At 50.4% G+C, this 13,425-nt stretch overlaps 5 protein-coding genes across 5 annotated transcripts; 2 read left to right on the top strand and 3 right to left on the bottom strand.

Moving 5' to 3' along the window:
• Nucleotides 1–977: 977 nt before the first annotated feature.
• PFICI_14104 (uncharacterized protein) lies at nt 978–2,525 on the bottom strand (the record flags this gene model as incomplete). The annotated part of the gene is made up of 1 exon (XM_007842685.1): nt 978–2,525. One exon carries the CDS (start codon nt 2,523–2,525, stop codon nt 978–980), a length of 1,548 nt encoding a protein of 515 aa, XP_007840876.1.
• Nucleotides 2,526–3,124: 599 nt separating this feature from the next.
• On the bottom strand, nt 3,125–4,652 carry PFICI_14103 (uncharacterized protein; the record flags this gene model as incomplete). The annotated part of the gene is made up of 2 exons (XM_007842684.1): nt 3,125–3,833; nt 3,895–4,652. The coding sequence occupies 2 exons, from the start codon at nt 4,650–4,652 to the stop codon at nt 3,125–3,127; spliced, it is 1,467 nt and encodes a 488-aa protein (XP_007840875.1).
• A 2,049-nt stretch (nt 4,653–6,701) lies between these two features.
• Nucleotides 6,702–7,907, bottom strand: PFICI_14102 (uncharacterized protein; the record flags this gene model as incomplete). The annotated part of the gene is made up of 2 exons (XM_007842683.1): nt 6,702–7,502; nt 7,557–7,907. 2 exons carry the CDS (start codon nt 7,905–7,907, stop codon nt 6,702–6,704), a joined length of 1,152 nt encoding a protein of 383 aa, XP_007840874.1.
• A 780-nt stretch (nt 7,908–8,687) lies between these two features.
• Nucleotides 8,688–9,590, top strand: PFICI_14101 (tRNA (guanine-N(7)-)-methyltransferase; the record flags this gene model as incomplete). Its single annotated transcript, XM_007842682.1, has 2 exons — nt 8,688–8,830; nt 8,882–9,590. 2 exons carry the CDS (start codon nt 8,688–8,690, stop codon nt 9,588–9,590), a joined length of 852 nt encoding a protein of 283 aa, XP_007840873.1.
• A 1,522-nt stretch (nt 9,591–11,112) lies between these two features.
• PFICI_14100 (uncharacterized protein) lies at nt 11,113–12,826 on the top strand (the record flags this gene model as incomplete). The annotated part of the gene is made up of 4 exons (XM_007842681.1): nt 11,113–11,712; nt 11,770–11,969; nt 12,037–12,614; nt 12,663–12,826. The coding sequence occupies 4 exons, from the start codon at nt 11,113–11,115 to the stop codon at nt 12,824–12,826; spliced, it is 1,542 nt and encodes a 513-aa protein (XP_007840872.1).
• Between the last annotated feature and the right edge of the window lie 599 nt (nt 12,827–13,425).

The following is a 13,425-nucleotide window of genomic DNA, read 5'->3' as shown; positions in this document are numbered from 1 at the left end:
CCGCGACTCTTGAGCTTGTCGCGAATGCAAAGGTTAGCCAGCCATCCATACCTGCATAATATTCATATTATATTTTCCGCCGTGGTATTAGCAGGTGCCATATTTCGTGAACGCGCCTATATTTCACAATGCAAAAGTAACAACTTTGATAATAATCATTTACCAGTAATATTTTTGGATTCCATTTCTCAAAAATGTAGATACATATACCAAACAGACAAAAAACTGGACGAACAGGTGATCGAAACCTGGACCTTCCGCAACCTTGCTGAATGCAAAGCGGATGCTCTACCACTGAGCCATTCGCCCGGTGATTGATGAAAGACTGCGCCGCTAAAGGCACTGTTATAGTATCGTCGACCCATTTGCACATCTCTGTATGCAGACCATGCTCACGAAGTGACACATGATTGCGGTGGGAGACGAGGTCGGCAAATCCGCTTGATATCGTGACCGCCGGCTGGTAGAGGCGTCGAGGCCCACAACGAGCGGTGATGCTGTTACCGACTTGATACCACTTGGTCTGCACTGGAGACTGATTTATGACTACGACAATGATTTTCTTTGTCCATTTCCGGGTCTCGATTGCGTTGTATAATGCGAAAGTCGTGGTCCAGCTGAACAAGAACTTTTCCAGTATTGCTCATTGTGCTATATGTTTTGTGAAAAGTCGTGGCTCATGCTGCCGGGTGAAAACTCATTATAGGTAATGTGGCTGTATATCCGCCCTATTATGAGAAGGGATTATCACTGGATAATAAGGGAATATGCGAGTTAACATTAGAAACAAGAGCGACTGGACCTGTCTTTTAAGCTCATCACGGGTGCTTAAATCACAAAGTCGTTGGTTACATCTGCTATTTTCAAGAGGCCGCGATTTTTGGCTTGAATAATACACTCTATGAATACATGCCTCTAGGCAAGTCTATGATTCTATCTATCATGTTTTTACCGTCGTTCATCTTACAGGTTGTGGGCTATTCCGTCTTCTCCTTGCCCTCGCCATTCCATTTCCATGGCGCGTTGCGGTGCAACATGTAGTCTTTGCTCTGGATGCCTCTGACAATGCCGACCAAGCCTCCGAGAGGCCAGACACTCTTGACCCATGCCTTCCAGCCTTGCTCCGGCGGGGCGTCCTTGACTCGGACCTTGTCGTACACATTGGGAAGGCTAGTGGCCTTGTACTTGTTTCTCAATTCCTCATAGTGCTCCCGGTTGCCATATGTCTCCCAGAATTCAGACTCGCTGTAGTAGGTGTGTGCGTATAGCCACTTCATGCCACCGAGCTCATTAACCTTAGCTTCCAGAGCACGGTTCACCTTGACAAACTCTTGTCTGTCCTTTGGTCCCCAGCCCCAGACGCCAATGTTGAGCATCTCACCAGCGCCCTTGCCGCGGAGATGAGGATGGAAAGTAGGTCCACTAGGCGTCTTGAGTGGACACAACCACAATGGCCAAATGTTAAGAGAGTCGGTTGTATAATCAATAAACTCCTCTGCAGTCTCATATGGCAGTCCCAGATCTTGTACAAAGAACTTGGCGCTCTCTCCACTGGCGTGAAGCGCACGATAAAGCATACGAGTGTGCAAAAAGTCATCAAGGAACCAACGGAAGAAACGGGTGAATGGAACGGGCTTGAAGTAGTCAAAGGCGGCAGCTCCGACCCAGAAACCGCCACGATCGTAGCGGAACAAGTACTCGGCAAGGGGAATGTGTTCAGTTACGGCTGCGCCCTCGCTTGATGTGGCACCGTCCGACGAGGGCAGCGCTTTGGTAACATCCTGCACATGGAGGTAAAACCACGGGTCCCAGGGTCCACTGAATGTCTGAATGGCCTCTCCAGCCTTGGGGGCCTCGTCTGTCATGACGCCACTGATGATGACGCCATGGTCCTTTGAGAAGAGGATTCCATCGACATAGTCATTTTCCGGCTTGGCGCACTCCTCCTTGACTACCTTGATCGCCTCGGCCACGCTTCCCGTCCGGCGATATGTGGTGCGCACAAACTTTTTGGCCTCCACCAGACCAACCTCCAACATGGTCGTGACACCTAGTGTGCCCACGCTCGCCACGGCGCCCTTCCACAGGTCGGCATTCTTGCCCTTGTCGTTGGGCGTAATGTTGACGACCTCGCCGTCTGGCAGGACCATTTCGGCGCTCTTGACCGTCTCGTCAAAGTAGCCGTGTCTGAAACTTGAGCTCTCTCCCGCTGTGCCAGCAAAGCCACCACCGGCCGTGATACCTGGGAATTCCATCACGACAGGCGGGACGAGACCATGCGGCAGCGTCGCGGCCACAAACGCGTCCATTGGAACGTTGGGCTCGACCAGAGCGGTCTTTCGGGCTTTGTTCACCTCGAGAACATGATTCAAGGCCGAAATGTCTACCAAGTGCGCAGACTTCTTGAGGTGAGCAGGCCGGGTCGAGTTGGTGGAACCATGGCTGATCCGGTAGGGCAGAGAACGATCAAAGTAAGACCGGATCGTGGAAGAGATGAGCCGAACGGCCGCCCTATGGCGCTCCATCGTGGTAGAAAATCTACTCTAGGAGTTGGACTGGTGAAGTGGAACGAAGCCTGACTGGTATATATCACCTTCCTCTACGCATGCCACATCTGATTGGCAGTGCCCTTCCTTGCGCTCCGGAGTTTGGTGTAGAGGTGGGCGGGTTGAGATGGATTGAGGCGCGAGCTAATGAAAATTTGGGGCGTAGCAAAATCTGGAGGTGTAGGTGTATTGGTGGTAGGGGAGAAAAGAGGGACCTCACAGTTCGCAGCGGTTCTTACTCTGTATAATACGCTATTTGGACCCCTCCCGCTCCTTCTACTGCACTCTAACAATCCGCCTTCCGTAGCCATCATCAACTTACAGGTTCAATTCATTTGTTGACTTCTCTCTTTTTCTTTGGTCTAGGAATCAATTATATTTCAGATTGATGTGAGTATACTGAAGTTCATTTACGAAATGGAGTCGGTCTTGAGGTCACCATATGTCTTGCCCCAGTTATAAACATTACGTGTATCAAAAGCCCACGAACCCCTAACTCCTGGTTTATATCACCGTCCTGTCCACTGTATAAATTTCATCGTCAATCGAGTTTAAATTCAACGAGAAGTCCTGGGACCTCATAGTTTGAGTCCCATTTTCGACGGTTCCGGCTTCTCTTCAATCGCTTCCAAGGCGAGCTTCTTGAGTTCCTCAATCGTGAAAGGGCTGAGTGTCTTGATGTCCAGATCTGATTCCTGGCATGTCTTTGCTTTGATCAGAGTGTACTTTGATGCCACGTTTGTATATTCTTCAACCGCTGCCGCCATAAACTTGGCCATTGCATCGAGACACTTTCTTGATCCGGGAATTTGCCCCAGCAGGAAGGGGAAAACGTGAGGCATGGCTTCGTACTCTTCATATACCACCGTGACGCCGTCCTTGGTCAGCTTCGATACCAGATATCTGTCCTCATCCGTCAGACACTCCCAGCCGGTACAAATGTAGATTGGCGGCGAGCTCTCCCATGAGTCTGCTAGTTGCAAGTTGGCCAACGGGTGCAGCAGGTAGGCGTCATCCATATAGATGTGCCTTCTGGGCGGCGAAGTTGGCCAGATGGAGTCGGCTGGTACATTGAGAGAAAGGAGGTTGGGTGGTGGCAGGTAGTCCCATTTGACATTTGTGATCCAGGATGGAAGACTTTGTACTGCATCTAGCCAGGGAGACATTAGAGCTAGGCCTGCCGGCAGCGGTACTTCTCTCTCTCGCCCATGCCAGGTAATCTTGATGCCCTGTCTCCGAATCTCGAGTATTGTCTGCAAGAGGGCCAAGCTGAGACCGCCCCCGGCGCTTTGGGAATCTGTCAGTCAACTATGCATCACGAGTGGGCAATATCATCACAAATACTGACCTGTCACCACTAATCACAATATCGGAAGCGGGAACGGGTTGGTGCACTGCTCCTGGCGGAGGGTATAACAATGTAAAGTAGGAGACCAGTGCATCGAGTATCGCAGACGGGAATGGATGCTGTGGTGCAAGTCTATATCGTACCGAGTAGATACGGCCTTTTGTGAGCTTTGCTAGCTTCTTGCACAAGGGGCGATACGATGCTGGATCCAACACGTAATAAGCGCCTCCATGGAGATGAAGGACCGTGACCTTGCTCTTGACCTCCTTCATCATTTCGACATATTTGTCTTGCTCGGAAATGTTTGGCGGTTTCGCATTCGACGTGGCTGCGGCTCGGTAGCTCATCCACTCTGCCTCGACCGACACAAGTTCCGGGACCCTGCATTTCTCGTCGGCCGTGACAAGATCCTTTTTGGTGCCGTCAACGGCTGCCATTACAGCATCCCTGATGCTCGTCTCTGGTGGGATTCCTGACGAGACGGTACTGACCCATATCCTGCCTTGTACACCTGGGTCCTTGAGAGTTGTAGCCTGCAACTTTGACATGGGCGACGGCTTGGATTCCGTCAACAGATGCCTTAGAAAAGCGACTGTCAAATCACTTCTCAAGTCCAAATATTTCGCCGCATCCGAGAGATGTAGAATATGCAGCAATGCTACTCTCAGTAGTAATGGTACTCTTGGGAGTACAACTCGAAGCGTTTCGAGTTGGCTCTTGATCTGCGCCTTCAGTGCGCTCCTCTCTGCTTGAGCCATGTCGCTGTTCTTCAAAAAGACGAGCCAAATAGTTGCGATCTTTTGGATGATGTAACAGAAGCGTTTAACGTATATCGCCACCTCGGTAATACAACCAAAGAGCTGGGAGGGATGAGTTGGTTGCCCGTCTGTTGAACAAGAACAAGTAGGGGAAAAATGTCGAATCCCCGAATCGAAAAGAAGCAGAAAAGGGGTCAAGGAAAGATATTATGATTATTTATTCTTATTCTAAATTGGTAGTCTGTAGAATTCCATGAAACCATGAAAGAAAAGAGAGGGGGGCATCACTAGAATTAAGCTTACCTAGGTACATACCTCACATCACCTACCTGCCTACCTATTCGTACCTAGGCATCGTATCCCGGAGCCGTCGGACAATTTTGAGGTGGAACAGTTCGCAGCAGGAGGGAAAAAAGAAAAAAAAAAGATGACAGACATCTGACATATGGCAGGGTGGTAACCAAAAAAAAGAGGTCCAATGTAACGATGAAACGTTTTGCTGTCCAGCCATGGCGAATTTGTTTCGTGCATCTGTTGCACACCATCCGCATGCGATACACTGACAAGACTGAGAGTAAAGTCTACCATGGCTCACTCGCTGGAGGCGGTTGGCATTTGGCCGGTTCTCAATCTGAATATGGCAATTCATCAGCCAAAAGTCCAGGATAGCCCGGCCTCTAGAAAGGTCCAAGAAACAATAATTGGGAGAGAGCTGTTTGCTGTCACTGGAGTCTGTCCATTGGATGAACACTTTGTTGAGAACGGACCAAATCGATTCCTTTAACAAGACTCGCAATTTTGTGCTGAAAAAGGTAATCATCGCGGGGAACCTCGCTTCGGCAGGGAGGGTCTGCCTGTCTTGCCTGTCTGTCTGGGGCTTCTGGGGCGGGAAGCATGTAGGCTAGGCATGTACAGGCGTGTTTCGTCGGCGTGGGCTACGTGCACATGAATCACAAGCCGCGGCTGTTGCATTTGGCGGGCAAATGCATGCGTCGATCAATGTCCATTGACATGGTACAATTCTGAAGTTGGCGGCAGCCATCATGCTCATTTAACATCTTTCTTACTACGTATCTACTCTGTACATAGATCATTGGGATTACCCCCTGGTTACTGGTAAACGGATCATGTTGAAATGAATGATGTTTCCGGATCATTGCCGTGACCACTGACAAAGTGTCCCACCGCAATATAATGACCTTGCGACTAAGCAGTGTTGTTGGGGCCAAGAAAATGCCGCTAGGAGAAACATTCATCGATCAGATGTCGATGGGTTCGATGGGTAGCTACGACTCTCTATCAGTGCAGCCCAAAGGCGATGAATCATCTACCATCTATATCGTAGTCTGGATTACAGATTCACTCCGGTCGAATCAATTCAATATCAATGTAGGGTACTTGTTCTGGGAGCTCCTTCCACGCTTCTCGATCATTGTACCGGGAACAGAAGACCATCGCTCAATAACTGTCGTTGAGTCCTATACTAGCCTGCTGTTTCAAGGGACGGAAAAATTACAATGTACCTGGCATGTTGCGGTCTACGTACTTGATCCACTGCCCCAGTTGCAAGACCGTTGTGATGGACCCGAAATTATTACTACCAGTTGCAGGGTTCAATATAAACGGATCCGACTGTCGTCGTTGAAGCCCCAGTCTTAGGAGTCTGCCTCGAGACGGCCCGTCACCTCTCACAAATCATACTGTCCTCCGGTCCGTATGAATGGCCGAGATGGCCGCAGCTCTAGCACCAACTTAACACGAATACAATCCGTAAACCCAGCAACAAATAAAAGTCATACGCTTTTTGACTCCGGCCCCGCGTATAGCCGCGTTTAAAGGACGGCTGATGCTCGTCATGCCAACATCCACTGCGAGTTTGTCCGACTGTGGATGTTACTCCACAGTCAAGCGTCCGAGTGAAGCAGGGCAAAGGATGTCAAATGTGGTGTCGATAGGTTTCCGAATGTCGATCAAAGTCTGGTGGAAAAAAAGGACTTCGGTCGATTGTTTTCACGATGCTAATGGCAATTCTTGATAATGCCATGTATTTTAGTACTGAAGAGGCTTTGAGCCAGCTCCAGAGCTGCTACTCGACTCCTGTTGAGAGCCGCTCCCGGCATCAGCATTGGATTTCTTGTTGGCCAGTGCCATCTGCCATGCTGGAATTGCTGGTTTACCCGCCATGGGCATGCCGCTTCCGAATGGACTCGACCTGCCACCAAGAGAGGAAATGTAATCCTGCTTTGAACTCTGAGCTGTTGCATCACCGTTCGTCTCCGTCTCCTTTCCAGGTGTTCCCGGAGCCGGGGATGCAGGAACGGAGGCGGAACTGGCTGGAGCCGCCGCATCCACGGCTGGGGATGCAGGAACAGCAGCGGGACTGGCTGGAGTCGCCACATTCACGACCGAGGGTTTGAGGTAGTTTCCACTCCCCGAGGTTGCTGTCGAAGGCGTGGCGGGAGACGCCGCAGTCATTCGCTGGGCAATGAGGGCTTTCAGACTCTTGACCTCGGTCGTGATCTCACGCAGACGACCATCAGTAAAGTCCTTATTTGCAGTCATATTCTTTGGAACGATTTCCTTCAGAGATTTCATCTCGTCACGCAGTCTTTCTGTTTCATCTTCTTGTCTTTTCGATGCCGACTTGGTGTCGCGAATAAAGGCTTCGAGCTCCCAAATGACTTTGTCGAGTTTCACGGTTCGGTCTTCCTCGGAAGCCTTGAGAGACTCGGTATCTTTAGATAGCTGATCTAATGTGGCAAAAGCCTTTTCGAATTGCTCATCGACTGTGGCCTTGTCTTGCTCAAGTTTCTCTGGAGTAGGCGGAGCTACCAGAGGGTAGATGTAGCGCTAGATCTTGGTCAGCGCATTTGCCGGCTCTCACTATTCAATGTCCATGCATACCTTGGTGATTGAATACAACCCGTAGCTCACGCCACCGACCACAGTGGCCATGATGAACCAGTCACGCCAGTCTCGTCTAGGAGGCGCTGGCGGCGGAGGCTGCCAGCCGTAAGGAGGTGGTTGTTGATATTGGCCATAGTATGGTTGCTGAGGTTGTGGTCGAGCAGATGCAGCTACTGCCTGCGTCACTACACCCGGCGAGCCGACTCGTGCGAGAGCTGTGTCAATCTCTTCTTGGGTAAGGTTCTTCGATTGAAGGAATGACACCTTGCTGTCTACAGAAGACGAGGCGACATTGGGGTCTTGGAGGAAGTTGACCGCCGAGGTCACGATATCCTCTCGGATGGTCATCGTGCTAGCGTGGTTGTGATCGGGATTATCTCATTGCTGCATCTAGAGAAGCAGATGTGAACGTGGTCTGCAGGTCTGTTGTCTGGCGATATTTGGCTCGATGTTGCGCGATGGATGATATGGGGTCGCTGAGTTGCGGCTACCATGGAAAACGTCAAAGGCTGGGGTACTTGCGCCGGTCGCTCAGCCGAGGCTCAAATACCCGACAGCGCAGCATCCCGTGCCTGCGTGCTACGAGCTGCGTTAGGTAGGAGGCCCTGGCCATGTGCTTACATGCCTGCAGCAATCTAAACATTACATGCAGTTTGTCAAGTTTCAATACATTACACACAATAGATGAAGCTTGAACTCTTTCAACCTGCTAAACATCTTTCCAGAGAAACAAATATACCGGCGCATCCTTTGGTGAAGAACATGTCTCAATATTGCTGTGCCTACTACCTGGTATGTTTGTGTAAAAAAGCGAGGGTGACAGCTACCTAGAAGCACGGATCCCATACTACAGATTACAGAATACTAATCGGCGCAACGGTCGCTGGTTGCCCGATGTCCATTGGTGGGGGAACCACGCTGAGCTGCTGAGCAGGCGCGCTGTGGAGGACCCCACTAAAATTTTTGGTTTCTAGCTGATGAGTCTTCACATTGGCGCTGGTGAGAGCTGCATGCAATACGATCAGGATCAGATCAACGACAAAGAGGCACTCAAGCTCACCAATCATACCGCAACCACTTCATCAGTACCATTGCGAATATTCAGCTTAGTCATTCAGCACAAGCACGATGCCTCGAGCGCCAAAGCCCCAGAAGCGGGCAGATTACCGCACAGCTCGCCAGCAGGATAATGGTGCTATTGAGCTGCCAAAGAAGAAATTTTACCGTCAACGAGCTCATGCGAATCCCTTTTCGGATCACCAACTGGAATAGTAAGCCTCTTCATTCTGAGTCCGCAGAACTGCCCAGCTGAGATGAAGTAGCCCTGCAAGTCCTGCAGAAATGGATTGGTCGCCGTATTTCCCGGCCTATGTGGCCGACTCTGAAGATTTACCTGATGCCAGTGCTCACGCCGAGGAGAACGGACAACTTCTGACAGCCCCCAAGAGACTTAAGCAGGATGTCGAGATCATAGACATTGGTTGCGGCTTTGGAGGGCTGCTTGTTGCCATGGGTCCTGCTGTGCCAAAGTCTCTCATGTTGGGCCTCGAAATTCGCACTCAAGTTACCGAGTATGTCCAGGAAAGGATACGAGCCCTTCGTGCTCAAGAAGCCGAGTCAGGAAAATACCAAAATATTGGCTGTTTTCGAGCAAACACCATGAAGTTTTTGCCCAATTTCTTCAGAAAAGCTCAGCTGTCGAAGATCTTCATTTGCTTTCCGGACCCGCATTTCAAGGCCAAGAAGCACAAGGCGAGAATTGTGTCGACAACCCTCAACTCCGAATATGCATTTGTCCTTCGGCCAGGCGGCATTATCTACACCATTACTGATGTCGAAGATCTTCACAACTGGATGGTCCACCATCTAGATGCCCACCCGGCGTTCGAGAGGGTAACCGAGGAAGAGCAGGAGGCTGACGAGTGCGTAAGCATCATGAAGACTGCAACCGAAGAGGGCAAGAAGGTGGAGAGGAACAAGGGCCAAAAGTTTGTTGCCTTGTTCCGCCGCTTGCCTGATCCTTCGTGGTGATTATCTCGAGTCTTCACGGTTTGATCACCATGATCAGCCCGAGGAGCCATGCGATAAGGCTACGAACAAGTCTGATGATACTTTGATACGGCCAACATTTACCGTCCATCAGTCAAGCGAGATCACCTGACCGGTATCGATCCAAATCATCCGTCCTGGAATAGGGGTCGAATCCATGCACTCTGATATTCGGCATGTCACCTTGGCTGAAAGAGGCCGCGTTATCTCTCATCAATGCGATAGCAGGCGGCATATACCTATCTATCTTGGCCACCGACGAAACAACCTGGCCTAGATCGTTTGAAGGTGGAAATCAAAGTAGTAGAAACGACTAGTGGAAACTGCCGGACGATTTTGGGATGGCGTCCAGACTTGGCGTCGATGGTTCCTGGCTGAATATAGCACACTCCAGACTCGTCTTCCTGGGGGATGACTTACTCATGCAATGGGATGAGATACAGACGCCAACACCCAATTTGAGCCGTGCCAATCTGTTAAAACGCGTATGTCCTTGTTTCTCTAGACGACTGGCTATTCTCGGGAGAGTGTCGGGGCCTCGGGCTGAAAGGTGGGAGTAGCTCCCTGCCCGCTCCGCACTACAGACTAGCGTTTCTCGGCATTCCTCCGCAGGCGGCACCACCGAAGATTATGCCGATACCCGCTACAAATCAGTTCCAGTTAGTAATAGTCATTGGATGTCTTCCGCCTCGCAGCAGCAACCACAGCTACGACCGTTTGGGCTACGCCATGTCGACGACAAGGGGGGCCCTGGGATTACGATTCAGAGTTTTATCCCAGCAGGCCTTCCTTGGCCGCCGGACGCGATCCGCGATTGGTTCAACAGCCGCATTCTCTTAATTTGAGGTCTCGTCTGAGAGAATTCTTCGGCTCCTTAGTATTCTACTGAAACGGGCACCAACAAAAAGCCTCTTGCACTAACCGCTCTATTCATGACGTCCGGCTTGGATCAGGCCAGAGTGGTTAGGTTTGCTCAAGTCGTCCGCTAAACCTCGTGTAAGTGTAGACTTGCATATCACCCTGTTGCATCGTCTCGATGCAGGGCAGGACTCCATGGGAGAACAAAAAATGTCGCGTGACAGACTGCAAGAAGTGAGTTGATTATCGAAGGTCCGACTTCCTGATCATCTCACAGGCTCATTATACTGAGCAAGTGGAACTCTCCATGACACAAGCTTCTCTTCACCCAGGAACGATGACGTAGGGTCCACTGAATACCCGTCCCCTTGAAAACTTCTCTCCACGATTGTCTCCATATTGCCTGACTTGGCAATTTTAGTACGATAAGTAGTCTGGGACTTGTTGGTTTCCCCGATGTGAGGCCTCGTTTCTGTATCTATCTCCCTGTCGGCTCGTACTTGCCCAGCATTCCTTTTATACCCTCATTCCCTCCTCCTAATTTTCTGCTGAAATCCATCCCTTTTGAATTTCCATGGTGGAATCCGACCTCGCCCTCAAGAACATTGACGACAACCACGAGGTATACTAAATACAGTCGTTAATCATGGGTCTCAAGCAGGAACAAGTCAACTCTGCCGACATGGCTCGTTCCGGCGAGGAGAGCGAATTTGGCTCAGCCGATGAGTTGCTGGGAACTCTAGGCTACACACCAGAACTTTCACGAAACCGATCGACACTCCAGGTTGCTTTCATGTCGTTTGTGCTTGCTGCAATTCCTTATGGACTGGCAACAACCATGTACTATCCTCTCAATGGTGGTGGTCCCGTCGACATTATCTGGGGTTGGCTGGGCGTCTCCCTCATCATCATCTGCGTGGCCGTTTCGCTTGGAGAAATTACCTCTGTATACCCGACAGCTGGAGGCGTCTATTATCAGACGTGGATGCTGGCACCACCGGCCTGGCGTAATCTCGCTGCTTGGATTTGTGGCTGGCTCTACGTCGTCGGCAATGTCACCATCACTTTGGCTGTCAATTTTGGTACTGCCACGTTCCTCGTCGCGTGTATCAACGTTTTCGAAACATCCGAAGGAGAACCAGTCTTTGCCGGAGAGGCCTACCAAGTCTTCCTCATCTTCTTGGGAATCACATTGCTGTGTAATGCAGTGTCTTCTCTCTGCAACAAGTGGCTCCCCCTTCTTGATGTAAGTCAACTCAGTGCCTATGCGATCCTGTCTAGCATCTGACAAGTACAAAACCAGACTTTTGCCATCTTCTGGACCCTAGCTGGTGTTATTGCCATCATGGTCTGCGTTCTCGCCATAGCAAAGAATGGCTACCGATCTGCCGAATTCGTTTTCACACACTTCGAAGTCAGTTCTGGATGGATTCCTGGATGGTCTTTCATGATTGGTCTTTTGCAAGCAGCATATGCTACTTCATCCACTGGCATGATCATCTCGTAAGCTAACAGTGATCCGATATTCTATCGCTGCGAAGAACTCGATTGGCTAACCTTGATAACTCAGGATGTGTGAAGAAGTACGAGCACCTGCTACCCAAGTCCCCAAGGCCATGGTCCTCACCGTCTGCCTCAACACGATTGCCGGCTTCATGTTTATGATCCCCCTCGTCTTCGTCCTTCCCGATATTAGCGAGCTCGTTGCGCTGGCCTCTGGCCAACCGGTTCCCACCATCATTAAGAGTGCGGTTGGTTCACCTGGAGGCACGTTTGCTCTCTTGATCCCACTCATTATTTTGGCACTTATCTGCGGTATTGGCTGCACCACTGCTGCGTCCCGCTGCATCTGGGCCTTTGCACGCGATGGTGCCATTCCTGGATCTGGTCTGTGGAAGGTGGTCCACCCCAAGCTCGATGTTCCCGTGAACGCAATGATGCTGAGCATGGTTGTCCAAATTATCCTTGGCGTCATCTACTTTGGATCGTCTGCCGCTTTCAATGCCTTTTCGGGTGTTGGTGTCATTGCCTTGACAACTGCCTATGCTGTTCCCATTGCTGTCAGTCTGATTGACCGCCGCGAGACTATCAAGACTGGCAGCTTCTACATGGGCAAGTTTGGATTGGTTTGCAACATTATCTCACTATGTACGTATTCGTGTCCTCACCAGTCTCCCGTGTGCTGACATATGTTAGGTTGGTCTCTTCTCGCCATCCCGCTCTTTTGCATGCCATCCTACATTCCGGTAGATGCTGCAACCATGAACTACGCCTCGGTCGTGTTCGTTGCGTTTACGGCCATTTCCATCATCTGGTACGTTGCCTGGGGCCGCAAGCACTACAAGGGCCCGCCGACTTGATTGCGCCTTGTGTGAGTGGTGCCGTGATGTGTTATCCGAGTTGCTCCTCGTGTGAGTGATGTCATGAAGAAGTGAATGGATGCGCGGGTGATACATGGGTGTGATGCTTTGCGCGTGATCATCGATATGTGAAGTGATGATGGGTTCACTTGTGATATGATCTTGGGCGTGTCACTGATCTCAAAGGTACGCCGAGTGATGGGGATGGAATCGATACTGGTGGTCGTTGTCTCGAGTTGGCACCCACGCATGAGGAAGGACGTCTTTTGGAACTTACACAGGTCAACATCTGATGGAGGTCGGTTTTCTAACACGTTGATGGAAAAGAACAAACATATACCCCCTCCTGACGCTGCGAGCGAATACACAGTAAAGTCCTCGAGCGATCAGTGAGCAAATGAATAAAAGCAATGATACCCCACATCTATATAACTTATCTCTGATCGTGATTGCACATGTATATATCCCACCTTGACTCGGCCATGTCTATACATTCAGACGTGCTTTACCACCCCCCAACAGCTATTAATAGAGCCGCTACCAAGAATGTGCAGCAAGAGTCCGTCACCGCCTTGTATGAGACTGATGGTGGCCGCGTT

The sequence above is a fragment of the Pestalotiopsis fici genome, assembly GCF_000516985.1.
Source record: "Pestalotiopsis fici W106-1 unplaced genomic scaffold PFICI_Scf_12, whole genome shotgun sequence".
NCBI classification, from domain to species: domain Eukaryota; kingdom Fungi; phylum Ascomycota; class Sordariomycetes; order Amphisphaeriales; family Sporocadaceae; genus Pestalotiopsis; species Pestalotiopsis fici.
This window is presented reverse-complemented; position numbering and strand designations above follow the sequence as displayed.